This window comes from Mobula hypostoma, chromosome 6 (genome assembly GCF_963921235.1).
Source record: "Mobula hypostoma chromosome 6, sMobHyp1.1, whole genome shotgun sequence".
Lineage (NCBI taxonomy): Eukaryota > Metazoa > Chordata > Chondrichthyes > Myliobatiformes > Myliobatidae > Mobula > Mobula hypostoma.
This window is the reverse complement of record NC_086102.1, coordinates 105,037,515-105,065,159: the sequence shown is the minus strand read 5'-3', so window position 1 is coordinate 105,065,159 and position 27,645 is coordinate 105,037,515. Positions and strand designations below refer to the sequence as shown.

The window sequence follows — 27,645 nt, the reverse complement described above, 5'->3', positions numbered from 1 at the left end:
CACCTAACAATGACTGACAAACATTCAGTGTACAAAAGAGGACAAATTACAGAGATAATAAAAAAATAAACTTAATAATACTGAGAACATGAGCTGCAGAGTCCCCAAAAGTGAATCCATATTCTGTAGAGCCAGTTCAGTGCTGAGGCGAGTGAAACCATCCATGATGGTCCAGGAGCCCAACAACTGTTCCTGACCTGGTGACATGGGACCCAGACTCATGCACCTCCTGCCCACTGGTAGTAGCGAGAAAAGAGGGAGACAGATCAACCTCGGGCAGAAGGGGTGGGCTCAGGTGGGGGATCTTGACTGGCATTAATGGGGCTGAACGCCCTGTTTGCCTGCAACAGCACTTTCATTGAACTGTGTACTTATTCTCCCAGGTCCTTTGGTCACTTTGGTGTCCCTTCTGTTGCAGAGTCTGTCCGAGGCCATTGATGTGCACAATGGAAGGATGTTTAACCCTGAGCTTCAACGTCTCTACAGAACAATAATAGCAGTCAAAGCAAATCGGAAAAGAAGACATAGTTCTGGTAGGTGCCTGCAGTGTGTGCTATCGGAGATATCACCTACAGTACAAGAAGTTACAGTTGATCAAAGGACAAATTACAGTGATAGTGTTGGACAGGTTGACTGAGGGAGCAAAACAGAATAAAAGTGAAAGTATATTTAGATCGTAAGACCAAGAGATATAGCAGCAGAATTAGGCCATTTGGCCCATTGAGTCTGCTCTGCCATTTCATCATGGCTGATCCAACTTTCCTCTCAGCCCCAGTCTCCTGTCTTCTCCCCATTTCCCTTCAAGAATATTTATTATCAAAGTATGTATATGTCACCATATATTTCCTTGAGATTCATTTTCTTGCAGGCAATTACATGAAAATAAAGTAATACAGTAGAATTAATGACAACTAAACACAAACAAAGACTGACAAACAATGCAAAAGAAGACAAATTGTGCAATAGATAGAAATATAGATATGAATAGAGGGGTAGGGAGATATATAGACAGAGAGAGGGAGATAGATAGATATAGTAGAGAGCTAGAGATTGTAGATACAGCAGGCAGAGAGATAGTTGAATTGGAGCAATAAATTAACTGTTGGAGGGATCTGGAGTAGTAATCATTTTGTTCTTTACATTCATGTACTGAAAAATGACAATAAACAACTTTTAATCTTGAATTTTGAACTCAGGTGGTCAGGCAGCATCAATGGGGAGAAATGGACAGATGACTGATGTACAGTCTCAAATCTAATCAGAATCAGATTTAATATCACCGGCATATGTTGTGAAATTTGTTAAATTATGACAGGGGCACAATGAAATACATGGAAAATAAGTACAGTATAGAGAAAAAAACTGAGTTAAAACTAAGTATATATGGTTATTAAATAGTTAAGGTAAGTAAGTGTTGGCGCATGGCCAAGTGGTTAAGGCATTTGTCTAGAGATCTGAAGTTCGCTAGTTCGAGCCTCAGCCGAGGCAGCATGTTGTGTCCTTGAGCAAGGCACTTAACCACACGTTGCTCTGCGACGACACCAGTGTCAAGCTGAATGGGTCCTAATGCCCTTGGACAACATCGGTGTCGTGGAGAGGGGAGCCTTGCAGCATAGGCAACTGCTGGTCTTCCATACAACCTTGCCCAGGCCTGTGCCCTCGAAACCTTCCAAGGCACAAATCCATGGTCTCACAAGACTAACAGATGCCTATATAAATAAGTATTGCAAAATAACATTAATAATAAATTAGTGAGGTAGGAATCTGATGGCAGAGAGGCAAAAGCTGTTCCTGAATCACTGAGTGTGTACCTCTTTCCTGATGGTAACAGTGTGAAGAGATGGACACTGCCTTCCTAAGGCACTGCTCCTTGCAAATGCCTCGGATACTATGAAGGCTGGTACCCATGATGGAGCTGACTTAATTTTAAAAGTTTCTGCAAGTTATTTCAAGAAAGAGTAGAGCAATGGACAGTTGACTGATGGAAGTTCTCAAACTCTGCATTTCCCTCCACAGACACTGTCCTACCCACTAAGTTCTTCCTGAAGCTCTTTTTGTTGGCTCCACCTTCCAGAATGTGCAGCCTCTTTCATCTCTTGCATATCAGAAATACCCTTTTTTTGGCCTCAAGACATTTGGCTCTTGCATGCTATCATTCCCCCCCCAACCCCCGCCAAAGTAACAATTAAAAAGCTGAAGATGCTGGAAATCTGAAATAAAATAAGAAAATGCGTTGGAACAGCAAATCATAAACAAAAGAGATTCTGTAATTGTTGGAAATCCAGAGCAACACACACAAATGCTGGAGGAACTCAGCCAGCAAGTCAGGCAGCATGTCTGGAGAGGAACAAGTACGTTTGTAGTTCTCTCCTTAGATGCTGCCTGACCTGATGAGTTCCTCCAACACTTTGTGTGTGTTGCACAGAAAATGCTGGATGGTCTTTGACCTGAAATGTAATACAGTTTCACTTTCCACAGAGGCTATATGACCCACTGAGCGTTTGGAGCATTCTCAGTTTTGCAAATGGGACTAGCTAGGCAACTTTGTCAGCATGGACCAGTTGAGATGAAGGATCTGTTTCTATGCTGAATAACTATGACTATAACTCTATTTCACTTGGTGCTTCTCAATTCTGCTGCTATTAAAAATTCAGGTGATTTCATTTGCAGGCAGTGTTTAAAGCAATCTGGATCAGAGGCATGAATGCTTTGGGTTATCCAGTTGCTTATGAATCCAGTACAGTTTTCTTTATGTCTTTCCATCTTAGTCTTCATTCATCTCTTTATTTCTTACTGCTACTCTAATCCTTGCTCTCATTTCACATCTGTCTCTCTCCTTCTCTCATTCCTTCTCTCTTCTCTCATTTTCTTTCCGACACTAATTTTTGTATTCGTAGAACAATGAAGCACACTTCTTTTCAAAGTCATAGAGTCATAGAGAAGTACAATACAGAAGCAGGCCTTTCAGCCCATCTAGTCCATACCAAAACCATTTAAGCTGCCCACTCCCATGAGCACAGCCCTCCATATCCCTACCATCCATGTATCCATCAAAACTTATCTTAAATGTTGAAATCGAGCTCGCATGCACCACTTGTGCTGGCAGCTCATTCCACACTCTCACGGCCCTCTAAGTAAAGAAGTTTGTCCTCATGTTCCCCTTAAACTTCTCAACTTTCACCCTTAAGCCATGACCTCTGGTTATATTCCCACCCAACCTCAGTGGAAAAAGCCTGTTTGCATTTACCCTACCTATACCCCTCATAATTTGGATACCTCTATCAAATCTCCTCTCAATCTTCAAAGAGGAAGAAGAATTCTAAAAGCAAGATTACACGACCATTGCTTACGAGAGAAGTCAGAACCAACATAAACACCAAAGAGAGGGCAAATAATAGAGCAAAAGTTATTGGGAATTTAGAGGATTTGGAAGCTTTCAAATACCATCATTAACAAGGTAAAGATGGAATATGAATGTGGAGGCATTAGTAATGATCTTCCAAGAATCAATAGATTCTGGAATGGTTCCGGAAGACTAGAAAATTGTACATATCACTCCGTCCCTCAAGAAGGGAGAGAGACAGTAGGAAAGAATGTTGTGTACTTGGACTTTCAGAAGGCCTTTGACAAGATACCACATGAGGCTGCCTAACAAGCTACAAGCCTGTGATATTACAGGAAACATTCTAGCATGGATAAGGCAGTGGCTGATCAGCAGGAGGCAATGAGTGGGAATAAAGGGAACTGTTTCTGATTGACTGCCAGTAACTAGTGTTGTTCCACAGGGGTCTATGGTATGACCAATTCTATTTACATTATATGTCAATGACTTGGATGATGGAAATCATGGCTTTGTTGCAAAGTTTGCAGATAATATGAAGATAGATGGAGGGGCAGATAGTTTTGAGGAAATAGAGAGGCTACAGAAGGATTTAGATAGATTGGGAGAATAGGAAAAGAAGTGGCAGATGGATTACAGTGTTGGGAAGTGTATGGTCATGCACTTTGGTAGAAGAAATGAAAGGGTTAACGATTTTCTAACTGGTGATAAAATACAAAAAAAAACTGAGGAGCAAAGGGACCTGGGAATCTTTGTGCAGGATTCCCTGAAGATTAATTTGCATGTTGAGTCCGTGGTGAGGAAGGCAAATGCAATGTTAGCATTCATTTCAAGAGGTCCAGAATATAAAAGCAAGGATGTAATGATGAGACCTTATTAAGCATTGGGGAGGCCTCACTTGGAATATTGTGAGCAATTTTGGGCCCATAATCTAGAAAGGCTGTGCTGAAACTAGAGAGGGTTCAAAGGAGGTTCACGAAAATGATTCCAGGATTGAATGGTTTGTCATATGAAGAGAGTTTGATGGCTCCGGGTCTGTATCCACTGGAATTCGAAGAATGAAGGGTGACTTTATTGAAACCTATCAAATGGTGAAGGGTTTTGATAGAGTGGATGTGGAGAGGATGTTTCCTATGGTGGTAGAGTCTAAGACTAGAGGATACAGCTTCAGAATAGAGTGGTGTCCTTTTAGCACAGAGATTAGGAGGAACTTCTTTAGTCGGAGTGTGGTGAATCTGTGGAATTCTTTGCCACAGGCAGCTGTGGAGACCAAGTCTTTATGTATATTTAAGGCAGAGGTTGATGGATTCTTGCTTGGTCAAGGCATGAAGGAATACAGAGAGAAACCAGGAGACTGGGGCTGAGAGGAAAATTGGATCAACCATGATTAAATGCCGGAGCAGATTTGATGGGCCAAATGGTGTATTTCTGCTCCTATATTTTATGGTCTTATTCCATATAAGCATCGCACTCTGGGTGAAACAAATAGGAATGTGAGTAGAGGGACACAATTAAATAGAATTGTGCACAAGAACTCCTGGATCATAGAAGGTTCAACATAGATCGATACAGCACAGTATGGTCCCTTATACCCACTATAAGTGCCTGTCTAATAGCCTATCAAACACCATGACTGTAGCTGCTTCCAACACCCCCAACTCCACTGGCAGCCACCTACCACTCTGTACAAAACTACGTGCTCTGTACATCTCATTTAAACTTTTAAATGTTAAAATGTAAAGTATTAAATAACCTTACAGGTGCACTCTCCACTACTGGAACTAGTGAGGGCTCACCTTGAGTATTGTGAACGGTTTTGGGCTCCTTATCGAAGAAAAGATGTGCTGGCATTGGAGAGGGTTCAGAGGAAGCTCACAAGGATGATTCCGGGAATTAAAGGGTTATCATATGAGGAACGTTTGATGGCTCTGTGTCTGTACTTTCTGAAATTCAGAAGGATGTGGTGGCGGGGGTGGGGGGGGGCGAGTCTCATTGAAACCTTTTGAATGTTGAAAGCCTTAGACAGAGTCGATGTGGAAAGGATGTTTCCCATGGTGAGGGAATCTAGGACAAGACAGCACAGCCTCAGGATGGAGGGGCATCCTTTTAAAACTGAGATGTGGAGAAATTTCTTTGGCCCGAGGGTGGTGAATTTGTGAAATTTGTTACCACATGCAGCTGTGGAGGCCAAGTCATTGGGTGTATTTAAAGCAGAGATTGATGGGTTCCTGATCGGATATGGCATCAAAGGTTACGGGGAGAAGTCCGGGGAGTGGGGCTGAGGAGGGGAAAAAAGGATCAGCCATGATTAAAGGGCAGGGCAGACTCGATGGGCCAGATCATCTTATTCTGCCCCTATGTCATTCAAAGTGGGCATAGAAGGTGTTGAGCCCATCTGGTAGTGAAGCATCGCTGCCATTTATACTATTGGGTTTTGTTTCGTAGGAAGTAAACGGAACCATGCAAACCCTTCCAGAGTTGACGTGCATCCGATGTCACCTCCAACCTTGCTAGAAATTGCTTCTTTGCTCTTGAAATAGCCCTCTGCAAGACATACCTGGTTTTCTTGCACAGACTTGGGTCACCAGACTTAAATGCCACAGATCTATCCCTCAGCAGATTACAAACCTCCTGGTTCATCCCCTGGTTTCGGTTTGGGAATGTACAGCAAGTTTTCATAGGCACACACTCATCCACACAGGTTTTAATGAAGTCGGTAACAACTGTAGCAGACTCATCCAGGTTCGAAGATGAATCCCTGAATACAGTACAGTCCAGCCCACCGATTCCAAGCAGTCTTGTAAGCGCTCCTGTGCTTCCCTTGTCCATACCTTCCTGGCCCTCACTACTGGTGCTACAGTCTTCAGTCTCTGCTTATACTCAGGGAGTAGAAGTACAGCCAGGTGATCAGACTTCCTGAATGGTTGCAGGCATGGAATTGCATACTATTTGGTTCTTGAGCCAACTGGTAAAATCCTGATCACTACAGTTGAGAAGCAAAACTATGATGACCTTGATCACTTTGCACTAAAATTGACATGTTTTTGTTCTAATTGTGTTGTTTCTTATAAAAGGTATATGGTTTTTGTTTTTCTTGTGAATGCTGTTTATTTGATGCTCTGTGCCCGTGATGCTGCTGCAAGCTTTTCATTGCACCCGTACATGCATGTATTTGTGCAGATGGCAATAAACTCAACTTGAACAGCCTCAGGAGAGAGATGTGGGGACATTTCTTTAGCCAGTGGGTGGTGAATCTGTGGAATTTACTACCACAGGCAGCTTTGGAGGCCAGGTAATTGGGTGTATTTAAGGCGGTGATTGATAGGTTCTTGATTGGCCACAGCATCAATGCTTATTGGGAAGAAGGCTGGACAGTGGGGCTGAGGAGGGGGAAAGAAAAGATCAGCCATAATTGAATCACAGAGCAGACTTGATGGGCCAAATGGCTTAATTCTGCTTCTATTTCTTTTGGTCTTATGGTCTTGAAAATAATTCTGACTGTCTGCGCTAACTTTGCCTCTGGTAATTTTATAAACTTCTAATCTAATCTCCAACTGATTAAGTTTCCAGAGCCATTTTTCAGTGGCCAAAGATCGATATGAGTCAAATCTCACCTTTCACGTACATCCAATCAATTCATGATCATTCAATGCAATCATGTAAAACAATCAAACCTCACACATTGACCACAATCAATGTTGGTCATCACAATAGTTCTTCACTACAACTTACTCAATAATGTACTTCTGTTTTTAAAGCCATCTCTATGGTCAGCTTGCAAAACTAAGTTTTTTTTACATGTGAGAATAATAAACCTATTCCAATTCCAGTACTGTTAATTCACAGGATGTGGACATTGCTGCCATTTATTCCTCATACCAAATCACCTCAGGTGAAAGGAAGGTAGATAAAAATATCAACAACATTGATGTCCAGGGAGTAGACGACAGATTTCCTTCCCCGAATGGCATTAATGAATATCATAGGATTTTTACAGCCATTCACTAGTTCAATGGAACCATCGTTAATAAACGTGCCAGCTTTCTATTCCAATCTATTTAATTAATGGAATCTAAATTCCCCAGTTGCTGTGGTAGGATTCAAGGTCACATCTCAACGGTCCATACCATCTGATGTCACTATACCACCATATGCTTCTATATTCCACCCCTATTATTTGACTCCAGAGATAGATGTCTGGGATGCCTCAATAATGTGTGATCACCAAGGTGAAATAACAAGGCTCAAAGTTATTAAAAAAAAGTCAAAATCAAGTTGATTGTCGCATGCACAAGTACACGTATGCATGGGTGCAATGAAACACTTGCCTGAAGCAGCCTCACAGGCACAGAACAGCAGGTGAGCAGCATTCACAGGAAATACTTGAATTAAACATAAAATACAGTATATACAATTTTGACAAGAAAGAATACAATTAGAATAAAAAAGGTGCATTTTAGTGCAAAGTGATCATAGTGTTGCTAAACTGTAGTGATGAAGGTTTTGCCGGTTGGTTTAAGAACCAAACGGTTGAAAGGAAGTAGCTGTTGAATTTGCAATGTTATTAGGGCAGTTGGTAACAAAGAGCTGTGAGCACAGCACAGGAACAGGCTTTTCTTCCCTCGGCCTCTGTCACCCTAGCTGCCGTCGTACAAGGGCAGTGGCTGTCAATGATACTTCCCTTGGATGATAGCGTCTTTTCCAGACACATAATACAGCTGTAAGCCCACAATGATACTGAACCTCAACTCTTATATTCACCCTAATAAACAGTAACTCAACCATCTTTCTCATTTAACTACAATGCTAATAAAAGGGGCATAATTTTAATGTGATTGGAGGTCAGATTTTGGGGGGGGGTGTCAGAGATAGGTTCATTTATTTACACACACAGTGGTGAGTGTCTGGACCCCACTGCCAGAAGTGGTGGTAGAGGCAGATAAGTTAGGGGCAATTAAGAGACTCTTAGATACATGGGTAATAGAAAAATGGAAGGCTATGCAGGAGAGAAAGGTTAGATTGATCTTGCAGTAGGTTAGAAGGTTGGCACAATATCATGGACTGAAGGACCAGTTCTTTTCTATGTTCTATGTTCTAACTGCCGTAAGTAGATCAGTTGAGCAAGTTAGAGTTTTCCTCTCTGGATCGAAGGGAATGAGAGCTAGCTGGATAAGGTGAGAGGTGTACAAGATGATAAGAGTCATGGTTCAACTGGATAGTCAGAGATTTATCCAGGGTGAAATGGCTAATATGAAGCGGCATAATTTTAAGGTCTTTGGAGGAAAGTGTAGGGAGATATCAGAGGTAAGTTATTTACACAGGGAGTGGCGGGTCTATAGAATACGCTGCCCAGGGGTGGTAATAGATGCTGATTCATTAGGGACTTCTGAGAGACTTTTTTATAGGCACATGGATGATAGGAAGATGGATGGCTATGTTGGAGAGAAGGGTTAGACTGATCTTAGAGTAGGTTAACAGGTCAGCACTACCTAGTGGGCCAGAGGTTCTGTACTGCCTGTAATGCCTTATGTTCTCCATACTGTGTTCTGACTATTTATATCAGCAGAAAATTGCCCTTAGCAGTGCTCCTCAACACCCAGTATGAGCTCCGAGCCAGTAAGGCTCTCGACTGGAGAAGTTTATCCTTAGCAGAGAGCAGTCACCATGGCACCCTGCCAAGGTAACACCTTCCTTAGGCCTTCTAACAAACTTCTACAGATGTGCTGCCTAAAATATCCTAACTGCTTGTTGGTCTGGTACAGCAGTTTGAATGCCTAGGAACGCAAGAACATAGAATATAGGACAGTATAGCACAGTATGGGCCCTTTGGTCCACAGTGTTCTGCTAACTTATATAAACCTACTCCATGATAAACCAAGCCTTTCTCTCCCTCACAGCCCATAACCCTCCATTTTTGTTACATCCATGTACCTATCTAAGAGTCTCTTTAATATCACTAATGTACCAGCCTCTACCATCACCGCTGGCAGTACATTCCAGGAACTTACCACTCGGTGTAAAAGCCTCTGATATTTCCCCTAAACTTTTCTCTGCTCACTTTAAATGGATATCCCCAGGTGTTAGTCATGCTACCCTGGGAAAAAGAGATACTGTACCATCTGTCCACTCTATCAATGTTTCTCATAACCTTACACACCTCTATCAAGTTACATCTCATCATTCATTGTTTCAGAAAGAAAATCCTTAGCTCGCTCCACCTTCCCTGATGAAACATGCTCTCCAATCCGGCAGCATCCTGGTAAATCTCTTCCACATTCTTGCTAAAGCTTCCACATCCTTCCAATCATGAGGTGACCAGAACTGAACACAGTACTCCGTGTGGTCTAACCAGAGTTTGATAGAAATGCAACGTAACCTCACACCAGCACTTCATAGACTTTCTTATCCACCTTATCAACTCCAAGTCCCCTCTGTTCATCCACACTGCTAAGAATACTCCATCAACCTTGTACTCCATCTTCAAGTTTGATTTTCCAAAGTGAATCATTTCACACTTTTCCCAATTGAACTCCATCTGCTACTTCTCTGCCTAGCTCTGATCCTGTCTTTATCTTGCTGTAACCAATGACAACATTAATACTATCCACAACCCCACCAAGCTTTGTTGTAACCACAAATTTACTAACCCACCCTTTCACTTGCTCATCCAAGTCAGTTATAAAAATCACAAAAAGCAGGGGTCCCAGAACAAATTTCTGTGAAACACCATTGTCATCCTTCAGACAGGATACTACTACCCCATGCCTTCTGTAAACAGGCCAATTCTGAATCCACACAGCTAAGTTTTCATCACTTCCTGGATGAAGCTATATGAGGAAAAGTGTCAAACACCTTACTAAAATCCATAAACACCGATTCTGGTGAAGCCCTACTTGAAGTAGTGTGTTCAGCTTGGTCACCCTGCTATAGCACAGATTACAGAAAAGGAAGGAAATCGAACACTTGCCTGTGTGGTGTAATAACAACAACCTCCCACTCAATGTCAGTAAGACCAAAGAACTGACTGTAGACTTCAGGAGATGTAAACCAGAGTTCCATGAGCCAGTAATCATCAGAGGATCAGAGCTGGAGAGGGTCAGTAACTTTAAATTCCTGGGTGTCACCATCTCACAGGACTTGTCCTGGACTTATCGTACAAATATAATTGGGAAGAAAGCACAACAGTGCCTCTACTTCCTCAGGAGTCTGCGGAGGCTTGGCATGTCATCGAAAACCTTGGCAAACTTCTATAGATGTGTGGTGGAAAGTGTGCTGACTGATTCAGTATGGCCTGGTATGGGAACACCAATGTCTTTGAGCAGAAAAAGCCAGCTAAAGGTGGTGGATTCAGCCCAGTATATCACAGGTAAAACTCTTCCAACCACTGAGCACATCGATATGAAACATTGCCAGAGAAAAGCAGCGTCCATCATCAAAGATCCTGACCACCCACGCCATGCTCTTTTCTCACTGCTGCTGTCAGGTGCCTCAGGACTCACACCACCAGGTTTAAGAACAGTTACTACCCCTCAACCATCAGGCTCTTGAACAAAAGGGGATAACTACACACATTTAAGGACTCTGTTATATTTTTATTTCCTACTCATTATTTATTGCTATTTACTTATTATTTGCAATTGCACAGCTTATTTACAGTTAACAGTTCCTGATGTTATCAGTTTACAATTACTGTTCTACAGATTTGCTAAGTATGTCCATAGAAAAAAAATCTCAGGGTTGTATGTGGTGACATGCACGTACTCTGATGATAATTCTTTACTTTGAACTTTGAGGAAAAGATTTTCAAGATGTTAGCAAGATTTGAGGGACTGAATTACAGGGAGAGGTCCAACCTATCCAGGCTAGGACTCTATTCTTTGGAGCGTAGGAGACTGAGAAGTGATGTAATAGAGGTGTACAAAATCATGAGGGGCAAAGATAGGGTGAATACATAGAAAACCTACAGCACAATACAGGCCCTTCGGCCCACAAAGCTGTGCTGAACATGTCCCTACCTTAGAAATTCCCTAGGGTTACCCACAGCCCTCTATTTTTCTGAGCTCCATGTACCTATCCAGGAGACTCTTAAATACCCTATCTTATCTGCCTCCACCACCGTCGCCACCAGCCCATTCCACGCACTCACCACTCTCTGCATAAAAAACGGACATCTCCTCTGTACCTACTTCCAAGCACTTTAAAACTGTGCCCTCTCGTGCTAGCCTGGGAAAAAGCCTCTGACTATCCATATGATCAATGCCTCTCATCATCTTATACACCTCTATCAGTTCACATCTCATCCTCCGTTGCTCCAAGGAAAAAAGGCCGAGTTCACTCAACCTGTTCTCATAAGGCATGCTCCCCAATCCAGGTAACATCCTTGTAAATCTCCTCTGCACTCTTTCTATGGTTTCCACATCCTTCCTGTAGTGAGGCAACCAGAACTGTGCACAGTACTCCAAGTGGGGTCTGACCAGGGTCCTATATAGCTGCAACATTACCTCTCAGCTCTTAATCTCTGTTGTGTATGTGGCTGAGTTACACAACAAAGCTATAAATAAAAATGCTGGAGATGGGAGCTAAGTTAACAGGATTCTTTACTGACTGATACTGAACTAAACACACACGTACAGATCAATATGCGCCTAATAGCCCATGCAACGACATGTTACTACAACATTAAGTAGTCCCATAATATACAGTAGGCTATATGGTACACTCCTCCCCTTTTATTTTAATAGTGTCTACTGTTTTTTTTCTGGAGCACTACGCTAAACAAATGTGTACCCTTAACATAGAAACGCCTACCAGTTGTTTACTTAGCAACTTAATAATATCAAATTATAACAAAGTAACTTAATAATAATAATTATAACTCAAGTCTCTAGGGGGGTCTTCTCTGCCTCTCCGGGTAACGTCTGCCCTGAAACGTTTGCTTTGGGGAATTAGTCTCCACAGGTACATCAGGTGGGTCCTCAGCACTGATGACAGGCTTACCTGTGGATGAGGCTGATGTGGTCATATCAGGAGTGTTTGTTTCTATGTCCGGGGAGTCAGGGCAAGATGTTGTTGTGTTTTCCACCTGAGCATTCAGGATTTGTTCCACATGACGTCTCCATACGTTCTCTCCCACCTGTACTCTATACATCAGTGGCCCATCTATGAAGGGAATTATACCCGGTTGCCACTGTTCAGTTCAGTAATCACGTGCAAGAACTGACTGTCCCACACTGAAGCTCTGTGTTGTCTTAGCATTCAAGTGTTTGAACTGTCTGTTCTCCACATCACGCCGTACATCTGGTTTGAGAAGATCCATGCGGATCCTCAGATTCCCGTTCAGAAACATCACCGCTGGGGTCTGATTAGTAGTTGCATGTACTGCATTACGATAGGCAAGGAGGAAGCGGTCTATCTTGTGTTGTAGTGGTCGATTTTCGTTGTCCATTGCCTTGATGGCTTTCTTGAATGTCTGCACAAATCTTTCTGCCAAACCATTTGTGGATGGATGGTAAGGGGCAGATGTAAAGTGCTTGATTCCATTGTTCTTCGCAAAACTTTGGAATCCTTCAGAGACAAATTGTCATCGGTTGTCTGTGCAGATTTGCTCTGGTAAGCCATTCCTGGCGAACATGGTCCTCAGGACTGTAATGGTCTTTTCTGATGTGGTTGACTTCATTTTGATTACCTCTGGCCATTTGGAATGTGCATCAACGGCGATTAAAAAGATAGAGTCCATGAAGTCAGCATGCACTCGTTGCCATGGTGATGAGGGCCACTCCCATGGATGGAGAAGGGACTTGTGGTGATCTGTTCTGAATCTTTTGACATCCAGAGCAGTTCCTGGTCAAGTCCTCAATCTGGTTATCAATTCCTGGCTACCACACATAGGCATGGGCAAGACTTTTCATCTTCACGGTACCCAGGTGCCCCTCGTGCAGTTCCTCCAGCACTCTGGTGCGTAGCTTGGGAGGGATCACAACTCGTGAGCTACATGTTAGTGTTCCCCGACACACTTCCTCGCTGAGAAGGCTGGAAACAGTGTGTTGCCCTGCGCTGGCCATTCCTCTACCATGATGTCATACACTTGTGATAACATTGGGTCATTGCGTGTTTCCCTTTTAATGAGGCTGTTTGTTACTGGTAATTATTCAACTATTGTTCTGTGAAAGACCTCTGCTGAATTCATTTGCATAGTTATCTCGGAAGTGGGCAGAGGTAAACATGACAAACCATCTGCGTTGCCGTGCTGCTTGGTCCCCTTGTGATCAATGTCATACCTGTGACCTCCTAAGAGAAGAAACCATCGCTGCAGCCTTTGTGCTCTCATCACTGGAACGCCTTTTCTTGGGTTGAAGATTGACACGAGAGGCTGATGGTCAGTCAACAGAGTAAACTTTTGGCCATACAGGTAGTGACTGAATTTCTTGACTCCCCACACGAGGCTTAGGGCCTCCCTGTCAATCTGTGCGTAGTTGCGTTCAGCTGAAGTAAGCGTTCTTGAGGCAAAGGCTATTGGTCTTTCTGAGCCATCTGGAAACTTGTGCGATAACACAGCTCCTATCCCATGGGGTGAGGCATCACAAGCTAGTCAGATAGGTCAGGAGGGGTCAAAGTGTGCGAGCACCCCTTCTGAAGTTACGAGTCTTTTAGTTTCTTGAAACGCTTTCTCATAGCTCTCAGTCTACTTCCATTGTGTTCCTGTCTGTAATAGTGCATTTAGTGGGTGTGGGACTGTGGATAGGTTAGGCAAGAACTTGTGGTAGTAGTTCCCTAGTCCAAGATATGCTCTCAGCTGAGACACATTTTCAGGTGGTGGTGCCTTAAGCACTGCTTCTATCTTGTCTTTGAGACATGTGTAAGCCATCCTTGTTGATCACATGCCCAGAGTATGAGATTTCCTTTTTGAAAAACTCACATTTCTGTCGATTAGCTCTGAGCCCATATTGTCGTAACCTGGTGACTTGTTTTAGGTTAGAAAGATGTTCATTGTCCAGGTGACACTGAGTCCCTGGAATCCCTGCAGAACCTGGTCCATTGCCCTTTGCCAGATTGCAGGAGCTGATGCTATCCCAAACACCAACCTGTTGTATTGGTAAAGTCCTTTGTGCGTATTTATTGTCAGGTATTTCTTGGATGCTTCGTCGATTTCCATTTGGAGGCAAGCCTGGGTCAAATCGATTTCTGTGAAATGTTCCCCTCCTGACAGGGAAGCAAAGATGTCCTCAATTCGGGGTAGGGGATATTGTACTGTGCGGAGAACTGGGTTAACAGTCACTTTAAAGTCACCACATATGCGCACCTTGTTTGGTTTTCCTGGTTTTGTGCTGGAGGTTTTCTTCATCACTGGAACAATAGGCGTGGCCCATTCACTCCAATCCAGCTTTGACAGGACCGCAGTCTACTCCAGGTTTTTCAGCTCTGCCTCTACTGTAAGACGGATTGCATATGGCACTGGTCTGGCTTTGTGAAATTTTGAACATGCATTTTCCTCAATTTCAATCTTTGCCTTCATGCCCTGAAGTGTTCCTATTCCTTTCATGAACACTTCCTCAGAGTCAGCACATACTTGTGACAGTCTCTCAGATGTAGCCTTGCTGCCCTCCTTTGCTGACACATTTAGGGCCTTGATTGTGTGCCAATCCAACTGAATTTTCCTGAGCCATTCACGTCCCAGAAACGGTGGTCCTCCATTTTTCAGTACGTAGAGGTACAGCTGCTGTGTTTTGTTTCCGTAGGTCACTGTCACTTTAATTTTACCTTTGGGACGCCCTTTCTCTCCTGTGTAAGTCTTTAGCAGCAGCTTAGTTCGTTTCAGAGGTATGTGAGAAAACAGTCATTTGTAGTCGTGTACAGAGATCACTGTTAAAGCTGAGCCTGTGTCCAACTCCATTTTCAGTCTCACGCCTGCCACTTGTGGAGTGATCCATATTACTCTTCGATCATCTGTCTCTTTTACGCTGTGAAGGTGCAGACAAAACAATTCACTTTTGTTTTCATCAGAAATTCTTTCTTTCATTTTGTGCACATTGTTGTATTTTCCTTTCTGGGGTTTCTTATTTCTCTGTATTTTGTCCTTTTTCTGCTGTTTACTAGCTTTGCATACTCTGCCAATGTGGTCCTGTTTGCCACAGTTTCTGCATTCTTTATCCTTAAACCAACAATCATCAGGGTCATGTGACCTGTTCCCCCAACAGTAACATTTCTTTCCTTCATTTCTGTTCGGTGACATTTTATTTGTGGCATATTCCAGAGATTTTTGTTGTATCTCAGAAGCACCCTGTACTGCTATTTCGGTTGATATTGAGATGTTTAGTGCTTTCTTGAATGTAAGGTCTTTTTCACATAGGAGCTTCTTCTGTGTGGTTTCACAGTGCATGCCACACACTAACCTGTCCCTCAATGTGTCTGATAGACCAGCTCCAAATTGACAATGTTCTGATTATTTCCGCAATTCAGCACAATATTCAGAAATGCTTTCATTTTTATTCTGATTCCGTTTATGGAATTTAAATCCTTCAGCGATGACCAGTGGTTTGGGGTTTAAATGCTGTTGTAGAGTGTCTACTATTTGCTTGAACATTTTATCAGCTGGCTTTTCAGGGGTTAACAAACTCCATAGCAGCCCGTATGTTTTTTTTCCTCCCATAATATTGAGTAAGACGCTGGCTTTCTTTTCATCATTAACACCATTGGCCTCACAATATAACTCCACTCTTTCAGTGTAAGTTGCCCAGTCTTCAATGCCACTGTCAAATGCTGTAATGGTTCCAATCATCGCCATCTTTGTTATGTTAATTAAGCCCCGGTCTCCCCTTATTTTCCTTTTTGACTCACGTGTCCTTTTTGCTAGCGCCACGAGCGCACTCTGTCTAGATGTGTGTGTCGCTTCTTTTTATCTCCCTTCTGGGGCAGCCAGACCCTCAGTCCCTGGGGTCAGCACCAGCTGTGGTCTTGGCTGGACGTGCTGTGGCTCCGACTGTGTCTCTTGGTCTCCCAACGTTCCTGACCCCGGCTGTGCTTCCGTTTCCTTTCGGACTCATGGCCTCGCTCTGCCTTGGCTCATACCTTGTGCTCTTCTTCCGAGTGTCATTATCAATTAAGACACGGCATTCCAATACGATGTAGGCTTTGTTGTGTAACCCGGCCACACGCATAACAAATTGGCAATGAGACTAATTAAGTTAACAGGGTTCTTTACTGACTGAAACCGAACTGAGCACACACATACAGGTCAATACACGCCTAATAGCACTTGCTCAATATGCACCTAATAGTGCATGCAACGACGTGTTACTACAACATAAAGTAGTCCCATAATATACAGTAGGCTACAAACTCAATCCCACGATTGACGAAGGCCAATGCACCTTATGCCTTCTTAACCACAGAGTCAACCTGCGCAGCAGCTTTGAGTGTCCTATGGACTCAGACCCCAAGATCCTTCTGATCCTCCACACTGCCAAGAGTCTTACCATTAATACTATATTCTGTCATCATATTTGACCTACCAAAATGAACCACCTCACACTTATCTAGGTTGAACTCCATCTGCCACTTCTCAGCCCAGTTTTGCATCCTATCAATGTCCCACTGTAACCTCTAACAGCCCTCCACACTATCCACAACAGCCCCAACCTTCGTGTCATCAGCATATTTACTAACCCATCCCTCCACTTCCTCATCCAGGTCATTTATAAAAATCACGAAGAGTAGGGGTCCCAGAACAGATCCCTGAGGCACACCACTGGTCACCAACCTCAATGCAGAATATAACCCGTCTACAACCACTCTTTGCCTTCTGTGGGCAAGCCAGTTCTGGATCCACAAAGAAATGTCCCCTTGGATCCCATGCCTCCTTACTTTCTCAATAAGCCTTGCATAGGGTCCCTTCTCAAATGCCTTGCTGAAATCCATATACACTACATCTACTGCTCTACCTTCATTAATGTGTTTAGTCACATCCTCAAAAAATTCAATCTGCCTTTCACAAAGCCATGCTGACTATTCCTAATCACATTATACCTCTCCAAATGTTCATAAATCCTGCCTCTCAGGATCTTCTCCATCAACTTACCAACCACTGAAGTAAGACTCACTGGGCTATCTGTACTCCCTTTCTTGAATAATGGAACAACATCCGCAACCCTCCAATCCTCCGGAACCTCTCCCCTCCCCATTGATGATGCAAAGATCATCGCCAGAGGCTCAGCAATCTCCTTGTTCACCTCCCATAGTAGCCTGGGGTACATCTCGTACGGTCCCGGTGACTTATCCAACTTGATGCTTTCCAAAAGCTCCAGCACATCCTCCTTCTTAAGATCTACATGCTCAAGCTTTTCAGCCTGCTGTAAGTCATCCTTACAATCACCAATTTCCTTTTTTGTAGTGAATACTGAAGCAAAGTACTCATTAAGTACCTCTGCTTTCTCCTCCGGTTCCATACACACTTTTCTACTGTCACACTATTCTCTCACGTCTTATCCTCTTGCTCTTCACATACTTGTAGAATGCCTTGGAGTTTTCCTTATTCGTGTCTGCCAAGGGCTTCTCACGGCCCCTTCTGGCTCTCCTAATTTCTTTCTTAAAGCTCCTTCCTGCTAGCCATATAATTTCTCAGATCTCTATCATTACCTAATTTTTTGAACCTTTCATAAGCTCTTCTTTTCTTCTTGACTAGATTTACAACAGCCTTCATACACCACGGTTCCTGTACCCTTCTATCCTTTCCCTGTGTCATTGGAACGAACCTATGCAGAACTCCATGCAAATATCCCCTGAACATTTGCCACATTTCTTCTGTACATTTCCCTGAGAACACCTGTTTCCCAATTCATGCTTCCAAGTTCCTGCCTGATAGCCTCATATCTCCCCTTACTCCAGTTAAACGTTTCCATAACTTGTCTGTTCCAATCCCTCTCTAATGCTATGGTAAAGGAGATACAATTGTGATCACTACCTCCAAAATGCTCTCCCACTGAGAGATCTGACACCTGACCAGGTTCATTTCCCAATACCAGATCAAGTACAGCCTCTCCTCTTGTAGGCTTCTCTACATATTGTGTCAACAAACCTTCCTGAACACATCTAACAAACTCCACCCCATCTAGACCCCTCGCTCTAGGGACAAGCCAATGGATATTTTGGAAATTAAAATCTCCCACCGCAACTGTTATTATTACTCCTTTCCAGAATCTGTCTCCCTATCTGCTTGATGTCCCTTTACTATTGGGTGGTCTATAAAAAACACCCAGTAGAGTTATTGACCCTTTCCTGTTCCTAACTTCCACCCACAGAGACTCCATAGACGATCCTGCCATGTCTTCCTCCTTTTCTGCAGCCTGATAATGCCACGCCCCCACCTCTTTTGCCTCCCTCCCTGTCCTTTCTGAAATCTAAAGCCTGGCACTTGAAGTAACCATTCCTGCCCTTGAGCCATCCAAGTCTCTGTAATAGCCACAACATCATAGCTCCAAGTACTGATCCACGCTCTACGCTCTTCCGCTTTGTTCATGATACTCCTTGCATTAAAATAGACACATCTCAAACTATCAGTCTGAGCGCATCCCTTCTCTATCACCTGCCTATCCTCCCTCTCACACTGTTTCCAAGCTTTCTCTATTTGTGAGTCAACTGCCTCTTCCTCCGTCTCTTCAGTTTGGTTCCCACTCCCAGCAATCCTAGTTTAAATTCTCCCCAGTAGCCTTTGCAAACCTCCCTGCCAGGATATTGGTCCCCCTGGGATTCAAGTGCAACACATCTTTTTTGTACAGATCACTCCTGCCCCAAAAGAGATCCCAATGATCCAGAAATCTGAATCCCTGTCTCCTGCTTCAATCCCTCAGCCACGCATTCATCCTCCACCTCACTCTATTCCTATACTCACTGCCACGTGGCACAGGCAGTAATCCCGAGATTACTACTTTTGTGGTCCTGCTTCTCAACTTCCTTCCTAACTCCCTGTCGTCTGCTTTCAGGACCTCCTCCCTTTTCCTGCCTATGTCGTTGGTACCAATATGTACCATGACCTCTGGCTGTTCTCCTTCCCACTTCAGGATATCGTGGACCCGATCAAAAACATCAGAATACACTCTGTCTTTTTCCAGGGTTTGGGAATCAAAAACTATAGAGTGCACAAGTTTAGGGTGAGAGAAGAAAGTTTTAATAGGAACTTGAGGGGCAACATTTTACACAAAAGATGATATGTATGTGACATGAGCTCCCAGAGGACGTGGTTGAGACAGGTACAATAATAATTTTTAATAGACAACTGGACAGGTACTTGGATTGAAAATGTTAGTCCACACACTGGCAAATGGGACTAACTTGGATGGACACCTTTGTTACATGAACCATTTGGTGAAAGGGCCTGTTTCTGTATTGTACAACTCTCTGACCTTGATATCTTTTGAATCTAGAGGTTCAACCCAGAGAAGTGTGAAGTGATACATTTTGGAAGGTCGAATTTAAAGGAAGAATACTGAGTTAATAGCAGGGTCCTTAGCAGTCTTGAAGTCTGCATCTGTCGATCCCTCACAGTTGCAATGCAAGTTGATAGGTTTTTTTTAAGGTGTATGGTATGTTGCCTTTCATTAGTCAGGGGATTGTGTTGCAGCTCTATTAAACCACGGTTAGACACACTTGGAGTACTGTGTTCAGTTCTGTTTGCCTCATTATAGGAAGAATGTGGAAGCATTAGAGAGGGTACAAAGGAGATTTACCAGGATGCTACCTGGATTAGAGAGCATGTCTTATGACGGTAGGTTTCTCTTTGGAGCGAAGGAGGATGTGAGGTGACCTGATAGAGGTGTACAAGATGATAAGAGGCTTAGATCAAGTTTATAGCCAGAGAATTTTTCCCAAGTCAGAAGTGGCTAATACAAGGGGGCATAATTTTAAGCTGAATAGAAGAAAGTATAGGGGGAGATGTCAAAGCTAAGTTTTTTTTTTAAAAAGAGTATGGTAGGTGTGTGGAACTCTCTACTGGGGTGTTGATAGAGGCTGATACATTAGAGGCATTTAGGAAACTCTTAAATAGGCACATGGATAAAAGGAAATTGGAGCACTATGTGGAAGGGAAGGGTTAGATTGATCTTAAGAGTAGGTTAAAAGGGCAGCACAACATCATGGGTCAAAGAGCCTTTACTGTGCTGTAATGTTCTATTTTCCATGTTCTAAATCTATCTCTGCTTTTCTTAAATCTATTTAGCAATATCTACAATTTTATTTAAACAAGGATGTAACCCTTGGCTCGGGACTGCTTGCTTCAGTAGATTTGAGTTCTCTGGAGATGAACAGTTTGGACCCTAGGTTGCCAGCAGATTTTTAGGAGTCATAATCCACTGTAGCTCTTTCTGTGTTCTCCAGAGAAAGACGACGGTGGGGATCCTCAGCCCAGTCTTGCAGAAACACAGGCAGAGGCAGCGAGTGAAGCAAAGGCAGAGAATATCACAGCAGCATCTGCAGAGGACCCAAAGGTTAAAAAGCAGGTGGGTGAATATTTTCCTATGAATGTTCTCACTGGCAGTTTCTCCACTCTGCCCATTATTATTGCAGAGGGTCCCACCCACATGGTGGACTGCAGTTGGCTTCAGTGACCAGGATTCAACCCTGACATGGGTGCCAACTCAGTGGAGTTTGCACATTCTCCCTGTGACGTCCACAAGTCAAAGCCCGATAGATGAAGCTTGGAGCCTGTCCTGGAGTTGGAGCACTGCCTGTGTGTCGGGGGGAGATGAGCAGTTTGTTTTGCTGTTGTTGTTTCTGTGCTTTTGTTGTTCTGCCAAGCATTGTGGACGTGAACTGCTGGGGTCAGAATGTGTGGCAACACTTGCAGTCTGCCCTCAGCACCTTCTTAGATGCCTATAGTAGGGGAGTCTAGGACCAGAGTCCACGCGGCAAGTCACCCTGAGAAAAAAGAAGTGAATTTTAAAATTTCTCACAACATTGAAGGAGACCTTCAGCTCTTGGAGCCCATGATAGCTTCCAAACCAAGTTCAAGGGAATTAACATCAGCCAATTAACCTGTAAACCCTTGTCTTCCTGGGTTCCTATTGGAAACCCACACAGGCAGATTCCAATTCAGATTTATCTATCATGTGTACATGGGAACATACATAGTCATTTCCATTAACAACCAAAAGATATAGGAACAGAATGAGGCCATTCAGCCCATTGAGTCTACTCCACCTTTCCATTATAGCTGATTTATTATCCCTCTCAGCTGCATTCTCCTGCCTTCTCCCCGTTGCCTTCGACACTCTGACTAGTTAAGAACCTATCAAACTCTGCTTTAAGTAGACTTGGCCTCCACAGCCATCTGTGGCAATGAATACCCATATTCACCACCTGCTAACTAAAAAGTTCCTCCTCATCTCCGTTCTAAATGGACATCCCTCTAGTCTGAGGCTGTGTCCTCTGATCTTAGACTCCCATACTACAGGAAATATCTTCTCCATGTCCTTTTCAATATTTATTTGGTTTCAATGAGGTTGCCTCCTCAGTCTTCTAAACTCCAGCAAGTACAGGCCCAGAGCCATCAAACACTTCTCTCACAAAACATTAATCCTTTCATTCAAATGTTAAAAGGTACATTTATTATCAAAGTCTGTATGCAGTATACATCTGAGATTCTTCTTCTCCAGATAACCAGGAAACAAAGAAAACCATTAGATTCAGGTCAAAGAGAAGCAGCAAACTCATCCCCCCCACTCAAAAAAAAATGGCAACACGAGTACCAAAACCCCCTCCCTCCACACAAAACTCAACAAGAACAATTGGCCCCCAAACCCCCCTCTCACGCACAAAATGTAACAAGGACATTGACCCCCAAGCACCCCCTCCCCGGCACAAAACACAAGAACATCAGCCCCCAAACCCCCTTACCCAGCACAAAAAGTTCTGCCTATTTGCATTGGCTCCTCAGGAGAAGGAGTCTGTGGAGGTCTGGGTGGAGTCCTTGAATGTGGAGTCGAAGAAGACATCCAATGGGCGTGAAGGCAAGTTCTTTGGGAAAATCGTCCACGTCTTTCTCACCTCCTCTTAGATCATAGGTCATCAATCCAGATTGCCCGATCTTCATCTGGGTCTCTGGCTGCTAAAACATACTTAAAGTCGTTATTTAGACCCTGAAATATGGTGGGCAGCACCTCCATGTTCCAAACGCTTTCTGCAGCCAAAGTGAGGAATTCTATAGAGTAGTCCACCACAGACCTGATGCCTTGACGTAGGTGGAGGAGCCCGTTGGCTGTCTCCTGACCACTGGTGGGGTGATTGAACACCCTCCTCATTGTTTTAGTAAAGAGGTCTATCTTGAAATAGGTGGGCAAAACTCTCTCTCATAGTGCCGATGCACAAAAGGGGGCCCTGCCCAAAAGGAGTGAGATGATGTGTGCCAGCTTACTTTGATCTGAAGGGAACTTGGAAGGCCGTAACTCAAATGCTAAGGAGCAGTGCAGCAAAAACTCACGGCAAGACTTGGGATTACCATTGATCTGCTTGGACCGGTCAGTTTAATGATCTTTCACAGGAGTTAAGGAAATCCATGGCAGGATACACAGGTAAGTGCTCAGAACTAGAACCAATCTCTGAAGAACATAAATCTCACCTACTGGACTCAGAGAACTTCTGCAGCAAGGTTAGTATCTCCTGCAGCGTGTGTTTGTGTCTCCCAGCAGCTACTCCCTGTCAGGACAGTGCCATACACAACTGTTCACACTCTGTCTGGTCCATGACAGCTGAGTCTTGCTGTGGTAATGAACTCAGACTAGCAAACCCAGGTGCGGAGTATCTAGAGGTTCGAGTATAAAACACCAATGAGAATCAACGATGATACACAGGTCAATGGGAACAAACGTCACTATGGAAAGTCCAGTTCCAGACTGAGCAATAAGTGCTCAGAGCGCGTATCTTAAATAGTACAAGGTTGCACCAGAAACCTGCAGTTACCAATATACAGGATGATAAAACTTCAAGGAGCAATTAACAGGTAAAACAAGGCATAATTAAGTAAAGCAACAATATTCAGGTTAAGTAGAGCACCGATGAACTCCTAAACTCCAGGAAATAAAGTCCTAACCTATTCAGACTTTCCCTATAATTTGGGTTCTAGTCGTCTTGTGGACTAAAATGACAGGTGATGCAGGTGAGGAGAATCTGAGTGGTCCATAAACACTATCTTGCTCTTCCTCTTTTGCTCTATTTATTTATAAGTACTGCACTGTACTAACACAATTACATGACAGACATCAGTGACAATAAACCTGATTCTGATTTTCCTCACTTGCATCAACCTGATACATGCCAGCTCCAGCTCCAGCCCCTGCCCCATCCTTTCCCCTCACCGCTTTATACTGCCTGCCTCTCTTCTCTTCCTCATATAGAATCATAGAGCACTGCAGCACAGAAACAGGTTACTCAGTGATGAACATTTATTCTACTTAGTCCCATCAACCTATCCCTGGACCATAGCTGTCCATACTCCTTCCATCTAGGTACTTCAAACTTCTCTTAAATGTTGAAATCGAAGCCACAACCATCGTTTCCACTGGCAGCTCATTCCACACTCTCACCACCCTCTGAGTGAAGAAAAATCCCTCAGATTCCCCTTCAATATTTCATCCTTCATCCCAAACCTATGACTTCTAGTTCTAGTCTCACCCAACCTCAGTGGAAAAAGCCTGCTTGCATTTACCCTATCTATACCCCTTATAATTTTGTATACCTCTATCAAATCTCCTCTCATCATGGCTGATTGATTATACCTCTCAACCCCATTATCCTGCCTTCTCCCCATAATCTTACTAATCAAGAAGCTATCAACCTCTGTTTTAAATCTCTTTGCTCTTCCTACGGTCCCTAGGAAAGGATCGACACGAAACATTGACCATTCATTTCCCTCCACAGACGCTGCCTCTTGCTACCTAGTCATTTTGCTCCACAGATTCCCTCTCTGCACTCTCTGTTCTCTCCAATCTCAGGACAGGAATTTATATCGCCATTCCTTTATTGACCTTCAATATCTCGGAGCACCCTGGATTCTGTTCCACTTGCTCTGTGTACTGTGGGGCTATGCACACTCCCCTGATGAGCCGTCTCTGTCAGACAGTGGAGAGGCTCTCTTCCCAGCATGTCCCGGCAGCCAATGGTATTCAGGGATGAGGAGAGAAAAAGATAGGAAGGCATGACAGCGCCTCATCTTTCTTAGAAGTTTGCATAGATTTGGCATGTTGTCTAAAACTTTGACAAACTTATATAAACCACAGTAGAGAGTATCCTGACTGGTTGCATCACAGCCTGGTATGGGAACAACAATGCCCAGGAATGGAAAAGTCTACAGAAACTGGTGGATACATCCCAGTCCATCATAGACAAAGCCCTCTCCACCATTGAACACCTTTACAAGTAGCACTGCTACAGGAAAGCAACATCCATCATCAAGGAACCCCACCATCCAGGCCATGCTCTCTTCTCGCTACTACCATCAGACAGGAGGTACAGGAGTTTTAGGTCTCACACTGAAGGTTCAAGAACATTTATTACCCTACAACCATCAGACTCCTGAATAACCTGTCCTCCTTCACCTCAACTCTGAACAAATTCCACAACCTACAGATTCACTTCCAAAGACTCTATAGCTCACGAGTCTACAACTCATGAATTTTCAACTTGTACAATTTGTCTTCTTTTGCACATTCGTTGTTTGTCAGTCTTTGGTTATATATAGTTCTTAATAAATTTTATTGTATTTCTTTATTTTCCTATAAACACCTGAGTCTCAAGGTGGTATATGGTGATACAGAGATACTTTGATAATAAACTTACTTTGACTTTGAAGGTTACAAATATTTCATTGATGGCTCAATGTTTTGTGCTCCCTTTCAGGTGCCTCGAAAACGTCTTCCTCCAGCAGCTCTGAGCAATTCAAATCGAAATACCCTGAAGCAGAAGAAGAAAAAGAAAGGAATTTTTGGTTGATTTTTTTTTAATAATGGGTAATGTTTTTAAGCCAGGAAGCAATTGTGCCCTCTATCCCATTTCCTTTTTTATCTGAAGACTACACTGCGATGTGACTACTAGCGGCAGCAATGGAGTTGTAAGTGACCTCGCTCCAAAGACACTCTTTCCCGTTTTACATCAGAAGTCGATATCCAGGGATTTCCAAGGTTCCAAATGTATCGGCATCTTAAATTGGGAGTCCAGAATGTCTCCATATTCCACAGGAGCTGGGAGCCTTCCAGAGACCCACAGTGACCTAAGTTATGGGTCGAACTCTGCCGCTCAATTCTTCTTTTGGGGGGAGGGGGTTGGGATTGTTGTATGACTGTGGTTGCCATGATGATTATTTCTAAAGTGGCCAGATGATTTTGTTTTTAAACTTTCTACAGTAATATCTATGGGGCAACAGAGATTTATTTACCTTAAGACAATGGTGGAATAGAGCCAGCTGATCTGATGAGGGGCTGAGCACTGTGCAGCATGTCACATCTTTCCTTTTGAGGTCCAGTGTGACTGCAGCAGGCTAGCTGAACAGCTCAGTTCTTGACATGAAATCCAGTTGAAATGACCCAGAGTCAGTGACACCATCTCTTTCCTTGCAGTTTTCTGGCTTTGCAAAGCGTAAACATTGTACCAAAAAATTACCTGTGAACCCATAGGCAACAATGTTATCAAATGGAATTTACTGCATGTGACTATTAGACTGTTCCTTGGTCTCTCTCAGTTTTATATTTGTTTATTTATCAGTTCCTTCTCTGACTACTTTTTATCTTAATTTGTTTTCCTGTGTCATTCACACAGCTCTTTTTATTTACATAAATTTTTAATCTCATTTTGATCTTTTTCCCCTCATGCTCTGCACCATTCATTTCTAATAAATTTTTAACACTATTTTCTCTTCTTTATATCCTATTTCTTTCTTTACCCCTTCACTTTTCTGCCTTGATGTCCATCGTGCCTTGCATCCTCTCCTGGTTTCTCTTAATGTTTACTGTTAACTCCCTTTTGTTCCACAGTTCATCGCCCCAGCCCAAACCCCTTTTCCTCAAGAGCAGTGCACCTAAATTTTTAAGAATAAGCAGAGGTATTTCTTTTAACGTTAGTGATGAACATTCTTGTTCAGTGCGCATCAGTGTTGGTATTTCTTTAAGAGGCTGTACACTGTAGTTTTAAGAATAAGCACAAGCTACAAAAATTTTCATATTTTAAACAGTAATATCTCTCAGTGTTAGCGATGAATATCTGGTCAGTGTGGGTCAGAGTGTAGGTTCTTCTTTCAGATCTATCAATTTGATGATTTGGTACTTTACCAACAATATATCATTACCTTTTAAACTCCCACAGCTTCAGAGGTTGCCGGCACTTTTTAATTTAATAACTGCATAATTGCTTTTTTTTTGCATTTGCCATTTGATTTTCTCTTTGCCCCTTTCCCTCCCTCCCTTCTTTATCCAGTTAGACAACAAAAATTTATGGTCAGTACTCCAAAGTAAAACTAAATAGTTGCAAATTAACAGTGTACCAGCAATAGTAACTACTTTGTCTAATTAATTAAAGGCTCCACGAGCTTGCCAAATTGAGGACAACAGATGGTATGAATTTGGCATGCAGCCGCCATTGGTTTCCTTTGCACAAGGCTGATTTTATACTAAAAAAAACACTACGAGCTGATTGTGGCTTCAAAAAAGCTTGGCTGACGCTCGACTTCATTCCGTTTTCCTTTTAAAATTAAATAACCATTGCTCCAACCAAAAGTGACTTTTTTTTTAAACAGGGAATTCCCCCCTCCCCACTTACCACCCCAACTTTCCTCACTCCTTAAGCCTGCCCGTGTGTGTTGTCACGATGCAGTAAGGTTAAAATCTTACAGGCTGTTAGGCTGTACAGAGCAAGCGATGTCCCATTCCCTCTACAAAGTGACGCAGCCCATAAAACCCTGCTGTTTGGGTTTCTTGCTAGTACCTCCTTGTTTTTATATATTAGTACAAGCATTTCTTTTACATTTTAAAACCGATATGAAAATAAAGCTGTTTAATGTTACTTCAAAGAACTCTATTTGGTGTTTAAGTATGGGTATTAACTTTTCCTTCCGCGTGCTGATTAGAATTTGTGAGAGCGGTCCTATCATCAACTTCCAGACACCGCGTCCACCTCGCCTCCTCATTGACCACTCTCTGCCCCTGAATATTGTTCCCAGCTGCAGTTAACACTATAGAATACCACAGCATAAAAACAGGCATTCTGCCCATCTGATCCATGCCAAGCTTCTGTTCTGCCTAGTCCCATCGACCCGCACCTGGACCATAGCCCCT

At 43.1% G+C, this 27,645-nt stretch overlaps 1 protein-coding gene across 1 annotated transcript in view; it reads left to right on the top strand.

The window, feature by feature from the left end:
* nhej1 (nonhomologous end-joining factor 1) overlaps window positions 1–27,419 on the top strand; it is a 403,798-nt gene extending 376,379 nt beyond the window's left edge. Inside the window, exons 6-8 of the mRNA XM_063051361.1 lie at window positions 419–533; window positions 20,705–20,826; window positions 25,220–27,419. Of these exons, the coding sequence (XP_062907431.1) occupies window positions 419–533; window positions 20,705–20,826; window positions 25,220–25,312 (330 nt within the window). The 3' untranslated portion in view covers window positions 25,313–27,419. The remainder of the gene's footprint in view (window positions 1–418; window positions 534–20,704; window positions 20,827–25,219) is intronic.
* Window positions 27,420–27,645: the final 226 nt, after the last annotated feature.